This window comes from Strongylocentrotus purpuratus, unplaced genomic scaffold, assembly GCF_000002235.5.
Source record: "Strongylocentrotus purpuratus isolate Spur 01 unplaced genomic scaffold, Spur_5.0 spur5_scaffold_1, whole genome shotgun sequence".
NCBI lineage: Eukaryota > Metazoa > Echinodermata > Echinoidea > Camarodonta > Strongylocentrotidae > Strongylocentrotus > Strongylocentrotus purpuratus.
Window position 1 is genome coordinate 5,140,936 of NW_022145594.1, and position 13,943 is coordinate 5,154,878.

The 13,943-nt window shown below is 39.9% G+C and overlaps 1 protein-coding gene across 1 annotated transcript in view; it reads right to left on the reverse strand.

The window, feature by feature from the left end:
• LOC585963 overlaps positions 1-13,943 on the reverse strand; it is a 140,194-nt gene that overhangs the window by 105,024 nt on the left and 21,227 nt on the right. Inside the window, 16 exon segments of the mRNA XM_030978245.1 lie at positions 172-428; positions 935-1,103; positions 2,401-2,706; positions 3,089-3,184; positions 3,560-3,840; positions 4,432-4,693; positions 5,179-5,354; positions 5,822-6,014; positions 6,796-6,912; positions 7,897-8,127; positions 9,656-9,862; positions 10,716-10,940; positions 11,444-11,671; positions 12,465-12,584; positions 13,166-13,348; positions 13,672-13,864. Of these exon segments, the coding sequence (XP_030834105.1) occupies positions 172-428; positions 935-1,103; positions 2,401-2,706; positions 3,089-3,184; positions 3,560-3,840; positions 4,432-4,693; positions 5,179-5,354; positions 5,822-6,014; positions 6,796-6,912; positions 7,897-8,127; positions 9,656-9,862; positions 10,716-10,940; positions 11,444-11,671; positions 12,465-12,584; positions 13,166-13,348; positions 13,672-13,864 (3,244 nt within the window).

Here is a 13,943-nt window from a genome sequence, read left to right on the forward strand (position 1 = left end):
TCTCCATCTGAAGCATATCGGAGTAGGTGTCAGGGGCACATTTTAGGTTCTTTGGTTCCCTTTGAACAGTTTAAAAACCACTGCCTATAAAGACATTTCTTTATCATGTCTCTCTTAAGTGAACCTTTTATACAGGTTTAAACTAAGATGGATTCTAAGATGGACTCTTACCCTTGGTGCAGTTCTGACACTGATCTTCACTCTCCATCTGCAGCATATCGGAGTAGGTGCCAGGAGGGCAGGGGTCAGGTTCAGTGGTTCCCTCGGGACAGAAGGAACCAGCGGGACACACGTTGGCGTAGGTGGTCTGGTTGGGCGTACTGATCTCTGCGTACTGTCGACAGAAGTAGCTGCAAAGGGAAATGAAGGGATTATTCAAAATGTTGTTTTGAACCTTTATACAGTGAAGCTGTGCTTTAGCCACCAGACTGTATTTTTTGTTTCCCTCAACAATCTTTTCTTAACTGTACTAAAGGAATCAGTACATAAAGACCACCTGCCATAAAGACAACTTTTCTTGTCAACCTTGAGTGGTCTTTATATACAGGTGTCACTGTAGTTTTGTTTCAGAGCTATAGATTCTCAATTCTTCAGTGGCCTTGGAGTCACCTAACTTCCTTGGAAAAGACTAGTCTGGCAGCTTGTGAGGTTAGCATTCTAGATCAATTTAAATCATGACTCAAAACTTACTGATTACAGCAACTATGAAAATGACAACTTCATTGGAGACGCAAAAAGTATACAGTATTTACCCTGCAGCACAAGGTGTCATTGCTTCAATCAGACCCAACTCTCCACGATAGAACCCTCCCGTACATGGACTGCACTGAGAACTCATGTTAAGACCAGTCAAAGTACGGGGTAAAGGGAACCTTTCCCACAAAAATGTTTTTTCAGGAAATCGATCAGACTCTGTAAAGTTTGTTGTACTTACCCCGCAGCACAAGGTGTTGTTGCTTCAGTCAGACCCAACTCTCCACAATAGAACCCTCCCATACAAGGACTACACTGAGAACTCATGTTTAGACCAGTCACGTTGCTGAAGGTACCCAGAGGGCACTTGAACTCATTGTGATAGCGCGTACCAGCCGGGCAGTACGATCCTAAATAGAGGAGGAGACAGTATGGAAAGTACAGTAACATTTAATCAAAATGAAAGGCTGGTATCCATAAATGCATACAGGATGGAACTTAAGTCCTGAATTAAACCCAGACTAACTTGTAGTGTAGAAAATAGTAACATAGAAATGTACCATAACCCTTAATAACCCTTGAAATAAAAGAGTACAAACATTCATGCCACTTAAACCGTTATCTCATATTTATTTCATCAGTGTACAACTCAACATTGCTATGATAGCATCTTACAAAGAAAGAATGAAAATGGAAGGTGGACAAAATACATGGACAATTTAAACAAGAACATGTACATCCTTCAATACAGCCTAGAGATAAAAACAACTTTGTTTTATTCGATTAGCCTAATCCGAGTACCATGCATGTTGATTTTTAGCACACCATAGCTCATCAGAAAGTCTGAAGCAGGTAGGAGTCAGAGTCTGAACTCGACCAAAAGGGGGAAAACTTGCATCCCTAAATAACCATCACCCTAAAAATGTTCCAAACCCTTTATAAATTCATATAACTCAAACAGCTTTCTCATATTTATTTCATCAGTGTATTACTGAACATTGATCAATAGACTCTTCAAAAGATAGATACACTGTAGGTGTAAGAGTCTGAACCTCAGCCAAAAGGGGGGAAAACTTGCATCCCTAAATAATAAGGCTGCGACGGGTAGTCGAATGCTCGAGTACCCGCACGGTTGACAACTACTCAGGTACGATTTCTTGTACCCGAATATTCGGCCGCAAAAAAAAAAAATGTCCAGGCCCACGCTTACCCGTGCCAGGGAGAGCGGCGTCCGCTGGCATGGTACCGTCGGTAAAAATGTTTCCCAACTCAAGCACTGTCAAACTCACCTTTCAGAAACTGGGACCAAATGTCCAGATTTCTGTTTGGACTTGGAGGAAAATGGATTATTCTGCCATCTTTGGTTTTTAAAACAGCATTGTTTACTGTTATTATTCTTATTAAATCGGCGCCTTCAACTGCAACTCAAAGTAAAGTTGCATGCGTTTTCAGCGAGGGACCTGAGAAACTGCCGAGTGGTATGGTAGTGGCAAAAAAAGAAAAAAAAAGGAAAAAAATCCAAAAATCCAAAAATTCAAAAAAAATCAAAAAAATCAAAAAAAATCAAAAAAAATCAAAAAAATTCAAAAAATTATAAAAAAACATGGCGTCCGAATATTCGAGTATTCGCCTGTGAGCCTGGGAGTGTACTCGGGTACCTCATTACACTGTTGTGCACAGCCCTACTAAATAACCATCACCACCTACCTTCAGGGCAAGTAGAATTCTGGTAGAGGACCACCGGTTCCAGACGGTTATCACAGTAGAAGCCATCAGGGCATGTCTTGCACCCATCCTGCACCTCCTCGTCCTGGTACGTTCCAGAGGCGCAACGGATCGCCTCCGGGCTACCGACAGGACAGTAGTGGCCCTGGGGGCAGCGGTACTCGTAAGGCGTGGAGATGTTCTGACCGGATGGGCAGAAGTAGCCTGCCTCACACTCGGCCGTTGGGTGGCTGTTTGCATAGCCAGAGCAGTACATGCCAGCAGGGCAGTCCAGGCAGTCTGACAGGGCTGGTAAACAGAAGGAGCAAATCATTGTGTCAGCATTCATTGATGAACTTATTCTTATAGGTTTCATTAATGCCTAAGTTTCTCCTTTTAAAATATATATACATTTTGTATTTGTCAGGAGTTAAGGGTTGGCAAATGTCATAAACAAACTTCTTCATGACGAGTTGGTTATTATACCTAAATGAAATTTTAAGTGGTTGCAAAACAATTATAATTTTTGCAATAATTTTTTGATTTTTTTTTTTGCACAGTTCAACAAGTTTTACATAATTTAAGCCAGTCATATTAGAAATGAGAACTGTTTAACAGAAGAGACTAAGAAGAGGAATCATGTTTTGAACAAAATTATTCATATGTCAGATCTTAAGGAGCCTGGTCTTACCTTCATTTTGTGTCGTATTGAGGAACGCTCCTGGTGGACATTCCTGCGCTTCTGAGCTTCCCTCGGGACAATAATGACCACTCGGACAAATATCACCTGAACAATAGAGGACAAGAGAGAAACAGTAAATTAAAAAATGTAATTCGTTCCACAATACATGTACAAGAAACAGACACAAAGGCTTCAAAATGAACTTGCACTTTTTGAGGATTCACACTTTTAAAGTGACAAATAAGTATCTACTCCTAAACAAGTTAACAATTATATATCAGTATAGAATATGATAGCCTTGATATACAGTATACAATATTCTTCCCACTATCTTGAAACAGTTCCCTTCACATTAACATGTGAACGAGAAATAATATCAAGACTTTGAAATACTGACTTGCAAAAATTGGTGTACTTTCCCGTTTCACATTTATTTCACACTTTTCATAAACACAAGAGAGTTTGATCTTTCATCTTTACCTGAGGAAACTGCCTCTGGGCTTGCCGTCTCTGCGCCTCCTGTACAGTAATGCCCCGCGCTGCAGTTCCCAGCTGGGTAGGGTAGCTCCACCACGTCACAGTACATGCCGGGGAGACAGGAGGTCGGGTAGACGGAACCCTGAGGGCAGTAGTGACCGACCGGGCAGCGCCCTCCCTGGGAGACGTCGGTCGGTTGGGAGAACTGGGAGCCGTTGATACAGTACCACCCCTCGTCGCATTCGGCAGTGGGGGCAGAGAGGCCAGGGATCTCACAGTACGTGCTAAAACAAGAGAAAAGATATAAAACATAATAACAACCCGAAAACATAATGCCTCCAGTACTACCTTTGGTGACAGAGGCATAATAATGATTATAAATACATACATTCCCCAAGCGACCATTGCTCTGGGCTTCTTTCATCAAAGATCTAAAGCTTTAGGTTAGGGTGTCCATTGGGGTTTGGATTAAGTGAAGGGTTATGTTTGGGATACACTTCAAGTACAAGGACATGTATTTAAAGTATTTAATCAGAATTAAAGATAGGAATTTATTTAGTGCAGGAAATAGATCAAAGAGGAATATTGTATCATGTTTCATCTATAACTTTGAAATAACAGCGTGAAAATGTGCAATATGTACCTTAACCATAATTATAATCAGTAGGTTTGTATCCTATTATTTATTTTGTATTTTTTAATCATAGTATGTAAGTTATTGACAATCTGTTATGTAACATAAAATAACTTTGAAAACATGGTATAACTGTGTAGAGTGACCATCTCAGCTTGAGTTGCAGGTTAATCTTTATACACCAAATAAATAAAATAATAACATTCATTTGTGAGCAGAACATATTTTAAAATCGGCTTACCCTGGAAGACAAAGGATGCAGTCACTCTCCTCCGATCTCCCGGTCAGGTTATTAAACGTCCCTTCAGCGCATGGATGCTCATCCCACGTCGCCGTCTCTAGAGGGCAGTAGTACCCAGGGTTACACTCCTCCGGTACGGTCGTGTTCTGGGTACAGTAGAACCCGATGGGACAGCTTCGGCAGTTGAAGCGGCCCGTCTCGTTGTTGTACCGACCAGCGATGCAGGGTGCTGGTGCATCCGATCCAGCGACGCAGAAGTGACCTGGAAGTAGAGGGGAATCATGGGTGTGGAGTGGACTGAATGTCATATGTTTACGTATTGTCACATCAAGGTGACAATCAATTACACAACTACACCTTCTTGTACTTCACAACACATTAGAAACAAATCAATACAAAAAAAAAAACAAAAAAAACCTGTACATACAGTCATAGGTTTGTTTAATAGTAAATAGTAAAACCATATTGTCTGCATACATCGTGTCCATCTTCTTCTTTTTTTTTAACCATATTGCATTTTTTTTTAAATCATTAAATTGGCAACATCATGATAGGCTAAAAATCACTGTTTTTTCCAAACAAATTGGCATTTTCTGATCTGTTGACATACGTGCTATACTGGTATATTTTTCTCACAAAAAAACTTTCACAACTTTTCTTGATAAAAATAGCACTATAAAATAAAAATACCAATGTTGCCAATTAAGAACAAAAGGTGACCGATTTGGGCATGAAATAATTCCTTACCAGTGGGGCATTCACCTCCTTCCAATGGATCGGTAGGCATACTCTTAGTAGATCCTTCGTAGCAGTACCACCCTGGTGCACACTGTCCTGCCGTGACCGTCATCGTGGTGTTAGGACAGTATTCACCAGCTGTACAGAGAGTACAGTCTGTCTCTGCCTCTAGCTGTGTGGTTGATCTGTGAACAAAGAATCGTTTCGATTTGGTTTGATTTGATTGGAAAGGATTCACAGATGCAATCACTGTACAACGCATACTCATTGATAAATTGCTCTGCAAACTGTCACCTTTTCATGTATATTGTTTTCAGAAACATTGCATTTAATTCTCAGAATTTCAGAATTTTATTCTGGAGTGATAACAAAAACCTTATTGTTGCTAATTTGAAGAACAATATGTGACTGATTTGGCCCTAAATTAAAATCCTGTTTTAAAAAATAAACGAGGGCACTCTTAGACCTACTGTAGGTCAAAGTTCCTTTATTTAACTTGAGTTTTGAATGAGCTTAAACAAAGGCTTTGGTTTCAAGTTCAAGTTAAGAAGAAAACAGACAAATATGTCTTGTTTTGACTGAGGAAAGCAAGGAGCAAAAGTTGCAGTAGCAAATTTTGGATCACCAAAGCCAGATGTGCCATGGAACTCACCCAAATCTTCCCTTAGGACAAGGTGTAGCGAAGCCGCTTCCCTCAGGGCAGTAGTAGCCCACCGGACATACACTGTAGTCTGTACTGGTGGTGATATCAAAGGGACCGGCTTGGTAGGCAAGCTGCTTGGAGTAGAAGCCAGCAGCGGTGGGACCAGTCACGTTGGCTAGACCATCAACCTCACAGTAGTGCCCTAGAGAGAAAAATGTGGAAATAATAAAATGGGCATTCATCCAAATGGATTGGCTGTAGTGACAAAGACTTTGATGACATGAAAAAATATATGCAAGTTGATTCCACCTTTATCTTAAGTGCAATTTCTGTACATATACTTGCAATAAACTTGAATTGAAATTTAAAAATTGAAATGAAATAACTCATTACACAAGAATTTGTTTAAAGCTGATACATCATACAGTCACTCAAACCTGTTTCAGTGATTACCTGCATAGAAATATTGTCTTGAACCAAACAAAAGAAAATCTCACTGAAACCTGCATCAAAGTAAGCTGAAAATAAGGGACCACTTTGAAAAACACTTTTCTTGTCTCTTCGAAGCACTCATAACATACAGCTGTCGCTTTGTAATGAATATAAACTTGTACATATATGGAAATTTGCCTAATGACGGCCTTTCTCTTTTTGTCAGAATGTTCTCCATTGCCATGACTACCAGTCCCATCATAATCATTTCCTCATCAATTAGTAATAATAATTATAGGGATTTCTATAGCGCGGTCTATCTAGAAATTCCATTCTGAGACTCATTGATTATTACCCCAGCTTTAGCCTAGCTGCCATTACAGCGCTCTAGCATTTCAAGGAATTAATTCCTACCCATTTACCTCACCTGGGTAAAGTGTGGCAAATGTAGATTAATGCCTTGCCAAAGGACATTAGCGACATATCGGGAATTGAACCACGACCTTTGAATTTCAAGCCAAGTGCTTAAACCACTCGACTACGACACTTACCTGCCAAGCATTCCGTGCATTCTGATTCCGCTATCAGTCCCTCTCGGTTGCCGAAGTAGCCCTTCAGGCAGGCTCTTGGATCGTTCCCAGAATCGTCTTCACCCAAACAGTAATAACCTGATTAATAACAAATAAGGAAGGGTTAAAGGACAAATGAGTGTTTTGCGAGGGAGACATGATAAATTCTCCGGCAGTCGTTTTAATTGGATTCACATGGCCGTTTTAGAAAAGAGTCAGGGCCCTGTTGCATGTAACTTGTTATCAATAACAAATACTAAAACTCTATGACAAATTTGCTCTCAGCAAATCAAATGGCAGGATTTCAGTAGCTTATAACAAGTATTCTGATTTTTTTATATTGATAACAAGTTTTGTGAAACAGGCCAGGGAATCACATATATTGTATTGTTAAGAAATATTCTAGAATAATTGGCCTCCACTGGCTTGAAACAAATGAAATATGAATAACATATAATTAGCATGCATGCATTACAAACACAAACCTATATTTATGAATAACATAAACATGTAAATGTTCATGTAAATTACATCCATCCATCCATACCTGCACATGTACAGATATTGAACTGCAAGATTACAGAAATAAGGTTGAAACAAATGCAAGAAGAAGAGAAAACTGAAGGGCACAAAGACACGTCATTCAAACCTGCTTTAGTGACCACCTGTCTATAAATACCACTTTTTTGGTTTCCATTGCATATTTTGTTCTTCATTCAAGCCTATGCTAAAGGTTTCTCTTGAGCAGTCTTTATATACAGGTTACACTGTTCAGTGGAAGGCGACTAAGAGAAGATGTGTAAGCTCAGGTGAGGGAAACAACAAAGAAAAGATGAGAGCAGAGAGTAAAAGACGGAGAAAAGAAAAAATATCTTTTCTATAACAAAATTCATATTCGTCTGTTTGTCATCAATGCAAGCTTTGTATGATATTCTTTTCCTTTGTAAGTATTTTCTTTTAATGCACTTTGTTTCCTATGAAAAGGCACTTTATAAACGAAAATGTTAGTATACACTGTACATTATATATTATGTTCGTAAAAGATAACATGATACATTGATGTACATGTAATGACAGTGTTACCTTGAGGGCACGGGACAGGGTCGTTGTCCGGCACGCAGTACATTCCTGCAGGGCAGTTGATGCACACCGCCAGACCGGTCGTGTTGGCGTACGTCCCTTCCTCACAAACTATAGGAGTAGAGGATCCTTCCGGACAGTAATAGCGCTCCGGACAGACCTGACCGGTTACGTTGTCGAAAGGGTTACCTCGTATAGCCCCACCGAGGCAATAGTGACCAGGATAACAATCGCCTGTCAAAGGAAGAAATAGCATTTTATATGAATGATATATTTTTTTTCTTCTGGAAAAGGAAGTACAGTCAAACCTGCTTTACTGACCACCTGCAGAGCTGCCAACCTGTCACATTAAAAAAACATATTATTCAGCTTGAAAAAACATATTTTTAGGTGAAAAACCATATTTTGCCTGTTTTACGTTTTTTGTTATTTTCCCTATAAAATGCTACTGCAATCATGTTTCTATGAATAAAAACGCTTTCAATCATTGAGAGCTGCCGACCTGTCAGTTTAAAAAAAAAAAAAAAAAAAAATCATTAAAAAAATGATTTAAAAAAAAAAAAGATTTGTTAAATATATTTAGCTATTTTATTACAAAAGTCCATTATTTAAAACTAAAAGAATCATTGTGTGTTGCAGCGCAACACACGATGATGTTCTATGCCTAAGTTGCAGCACAAGGCAAGTCTAGAGTTGCAATCAACTTTGTACATAAAGTCAATGCATCAGCAGGTCCGTGTTTATTTTTCATTTGGCTTTTTGAAGATACCATCACATTCAAAGGGCTTGCAATAGGCAAAAAAACTGGTAACAAAATCGCTGATTTCTTGATTTTAGCGCTTTTTTGGTGAAGCTGTTTCTTAAAACTGGGCTAAGCCCCACGTGAGCCTTAGAAATATGGCTTCGATTCCGCATTTTTGACAGCAAAATTTGGCTTTTGGGATGGATTTTTGGGAGTAAGATCGGGACTTTTTTGTACTGACACTGTGTGTGTATTGCAGTGCACTGATGATATGTGTCATTAGCGTGTGTATGGATGGCCTGGGGAAATGCACTCGTCTTTGAGTGGCCGGTGTACATCCCCTGTATTGTGTGCAATGTACATGCGTGCGCGCTGCAGGAATCGCCGACACAAAGCAATAGCAAAACTATGCATACGCTGGATCTCACAACCAGCCGCTAGCCACGTTCGCACAGCCATACACGAAACTTTCAAAAAACGTATTTTGGCACAGCAAAACGTACAGACGTATTTTCCCAAAAAAAAACGTATTAATACGTTAAAAACGTACTACTTGGCAGCTCCGCACCTGTCTACAAAGACCACATTTGTTTTGTTTCCCTTGAAAAGGGTTTCTCATCGACACGTGTACTATAGGAACCTGTCCATAAAGACCACCTGCCTATAAAGATCACTTTTTTGTCTCCCTTGGGCAGTCTTTGTATGTTGATTACCATGATAATTGTAAATTGGGAAGAGTCAAAAGTTAACATCTGCACATTCACTAAAAACAATTCTCTATTCTTTGCAATTTCAATTTGATATGATAACAATAATAATAACATTAAATTTGCTTAGAGCACAATAATTTCAATCCATTATAATATATATATATGTCAATTAACAAACGTTTCAGTAAGATTACATAATTTTTAGAAAATAGAGCCTAACCTTCAGATGTTCACCAGTGTTGTTTGCTATAAAGTAGACAATATCCTGTACAACAAAATTAAGGTTGTACCTTAAATTTTTCAAGCAATCAAAGAAGATAAGCCACATTACCTGTTTCTGCTGATTGACCGGCTGTCTTGCAGTACTTCCCAGGATTACAAGACACACATTCATCCTCCGACTCTGCCCCTCTGTAGTTCAGGTACGTCCCTGGAGGACATTCTTCCATGAGCGTAGTTCCAAGGGGACAGAAGTGGCCCGTTTGACACTGGTCCCCCCATGTCACAATGATTTGACCTAAAAATAGCATGGAGAATATGGAGGGATAGGATCAGCTCATTCATGAAATAGGGGTGGAAAGCGACTTGTTTATAGAAAGACAAGCATCAAATACATCCATTGCCAGTTTCAATACTACAAAAGTTCGTTCAGAGACATCCTGGTGGACATTCCTCCGTTAGGCCTTTAAAAAAAAGATGCTGTATTCTTTCACGAACTTGGTTGTAATTACCAGTGGAGACAATCTTTAAAGGCCCACTGCACTACTTGCAGCTACTTGCGCCCTCTATATAACAAACAATGCCTAATCGGTGACCCCATGATCCTCTTTTTCTTATGTTAACTGAGAGCTGAGTTGATGAGATAACCACCTGTCCAGTGACCTTGCAGGGAAGTCTAATCCCTCCTATAAACTACGGCAGATAAGCTTTAAATGTATAGACCAGTTCTGGTCATGCGATTGCATTGTGAAAGAAACGTTGTGGAATCGATCAGAAAAGGTTGATCATGTAGCATATAAGTATTGGTGTGAACTGCAAGGTTGTGGAGTCATCAAAAAGATAAGAACTTTGGCCCAGTCTTGGTAGAGTTACAAGCACTGTACACATAAAGAAGTATACGGGACTACACAAACATGTGGCATAAAAATCTTTCCTGATTTTTATGATGTTACATGCCATATTTAGAATATTAAGGCATTTGAAGAGCCATGTTTTTCAGAGAACATTTCATATCTGATGTTCTTCCACACTTGCATAATACAATGATAACGCTCACAGATTGTTTTTCATCTCTTCCCAGAACTCAACCTTCTCTTTAACACCGAGTATGAAAATCATCTTCTGAAAAGAAAAAGAAATCTCAATCTTACCATCTGTAGAGTCATTGTTGAAGACGGGTGTAGCGTAGAGACCTCCGAGGTAACAGATATGGCCCGCAGCACACTTCCCTGTGGGTTGGATGTCACCGTTATCACTGCAGTAGTAACCCACAGGGCATATGGTGCAGTTGTCTATGTGTACCTGGTAGGTCAGGTTAGAGTATGTTCCAGTGGTGCACAAGGAGTAGATGATAGACCCCTCTGGGCAGTAGGAGCCTGGAGAGGAAAGGGAAAGAAGGAGGGGAACGGTTCAAGTTCAAGTTCAAGTTCAAGTTTTATTAATCTTTCTTTCATAACACACATTACAAATGTGACAGAATATGGCGTTACAATAGAAAGGTGAGGTGACCTTGGTTGAGAGCAAGTCTTGTGGAATTAAGGTCCCTCATGAGTAGCTTATGAGTATGTCCTACATGAACAAAAAGGGTTAAAGTTGGTCTGGCATGATTTCCAATGTAAATTGAGTCAGTTTGCTTGGATCAGTCTCGGATAGGTTTTGAGTTCTACTCTGATGTCTTGCATTATATTGAAAATGGACAACAAATGGACATTGCAAGTTCAAATATAGTAATTCCTGCATGACGCTACAACAGAATGAAAATGGCATTATTACACTGCACGGCTTATGAACATGTTCCCATCATTACAAATGATTTATTGAAATGAACATGATGTTCGGCTAACAGCCTAACAATATATTTATTACAGTAACTGCTTACCTGCCGGACAAGTGGTCATATTGGTCATCGCTTCCTCTTCACAGTAATACCCTGCCTCGCAGGTCAAGCATTCTCCCGCCCGGTCAAAGGGCATGTAGGTTCCTTGAGAGCAGGGGAACGGCTGGGTGGAGCCGACCGGAGAGTAGTAGCCCGGCTGGGTGACCGTTTGGTTCGGTGTGCTTGACCCTCCAGTACAGTAGTAACCAGCACTGCATGGTCCAGTGGGTTCTATGGTAGCAAGGATGATAAATATTTAAGGAAATGTTCTTTGAAAATCGCGAAGGTTAAAGGAAATAAGATTATAGGGATAGTTTGGTGTGTTGGTCCAGTGGGTTCTTTAGTAGCAAGGGTAAATATTAAAGGTAACATTTCACATTTCAAACACACCATGGAAAAGGAGTCCACAAGGTTAAGCTAAGCAATAGTATTAAGATAGTTTGGTAGGCTGTATTAACCAGTAGAGTAGTTGCCAGAAATGCATGGTAGAGTAGGTAATAAGGGAGCAAAAGATGACCAACTATCATAGGTACTGTTCAAGGTTATAACGACTTGAAAGGTTTAAAAATAAATTCAAAAGATTATGGAAGGCATGATTGTATGGATAGTTCAATGTACAATGGAATGGCCTTAGGCGCTACTTGAAATATTTGAAATTTACTGGGAGCACGAGTAAATTTTTGATTGTTTCATTTCAAAAGTAGAAGTGGTTTAGGGTCTAAATTTTCAAGTGCTAAAAATACATCGACAGGAGCATCCCAATATATCAAAATTTTAAAGAATTACTATCCATCCGATTTTCAGAATTTCCCCAAACTTTGCATTACCTTTAGTTTAAGGCTATCAATTTAATACAATGCCAAAAAATGTGTACATTCCAATACAGTAAATCTCTACTATTTACCATGCAATTCCAATGATGCATGCACAACTTATAAATGGCAATTAAGAGTGCTTTCTGTGTGATGCTAATGTGTCGAGGTCATGGTTCGTGTATCTCTTAGTGACATTTGACCTTACTTACCTGGTGTTCTAGCATTGCTGCAGTAGTACCCTGGATCACAATCCTCACATCCCTGTGCATCCACAGCACCTGATACATTACTGTAGGTTCCTGGAGGACAGGGGGCACTCAAGAACGATCCTACCAAGAAGGAAACAGAACGGTAACCATAATCAGAACAGTTTCTACGAAATGCACATATCAACGAAATATAAATTAAATGATGTGACCCACAAAAGTCATCATCACCGCCACACTGTCGCCACCAATATAATCATCACCTTCAATACCAATACTACAACCACCACCACAACCATGGCTTCAGAGTTACCTGTTACACAGTAAACTCCTGCTGAAAACAACTCTCCCGTAACTACATTCCTTGGAGTGGAAGTACAGTATATGCCCCTTTATAGCACCACTTATCTCTACCCTAACCATCACCACCACCACTATAATCGCAACTACCACCAACACCAGCATTATCACCACCATCATCACTATCCCCAATACCACCACCACCACCACCACCACAACCATTGCTACTATTCCCATCCTAAACAACCTTCCCTAATCTTTTCTACCTTGGGCGGAAGTACATGCCCTTTATCGCACAACCACTATCACTGCCACCACCATCAGTATCATCATCTTCATCACCATCACCATTGCCACCACCACCACCACCACAACCATCCACACCCTAAAACGATCTTGCCTACCTGTCACGCAGAACCCTCCTGCTGGGCACAGCTCTCCTGTAAGTCCATCCGTAGGGGTGGAAGTATACGCCCCTTCGTAGCACAGATAACCTGGGTCACACTGGGCCCTGGGTGTCTGAAGACCAGGGGCATCGCAGTACCAACCAGGGTCACAAAGTGGACAGTCGGTCAATGCTTTACCACCTGTAAATCATAACAAGTTAAGCTTACTATTTAATGGTTTTAACACCTCAAACATTCACTTCAAAATCCCTCTGTATGGATTGAAGTAAATTACTACCAATTATTTATTTATTTATTATTATTTATTCAGCATTTTTAAGAAATATGAAAATAATGCAATTAAATTATGGTGAATACAAAATTAGAATGACCAATAAAGTCTTGTATACCAAGAAATACATATTTTTTAAACAAATACATACAAGAGCATGTAGCTTCTGTCAGGTAACAATGAAACGTCCAAAATATCCTCAAATAATTGAAATGAATCCAGCTAAGCTCACCAGTGTCGTTTCCATAGCGACCAACAGCACAAGGTACAGGCACTGTTGAGTTGTCAGGGCAGTAGTACCCCCGAGGGCAGATGATACCATTAGCGATACCTTGAGGGCAGTATTCACCTGCCGGGCATGGGATGCAGTCCTCCAGGATGCCGGCTCCTTTCGTGTCTCGGTAGGTGCCTGAAGGACAAGGAAGCTAAAGGGAAGGAATTTGTATAGAAACAGCCAATTGTTAAACGTTTGTAAAATGACAATATTTAAAGAGTTTAGAAGGT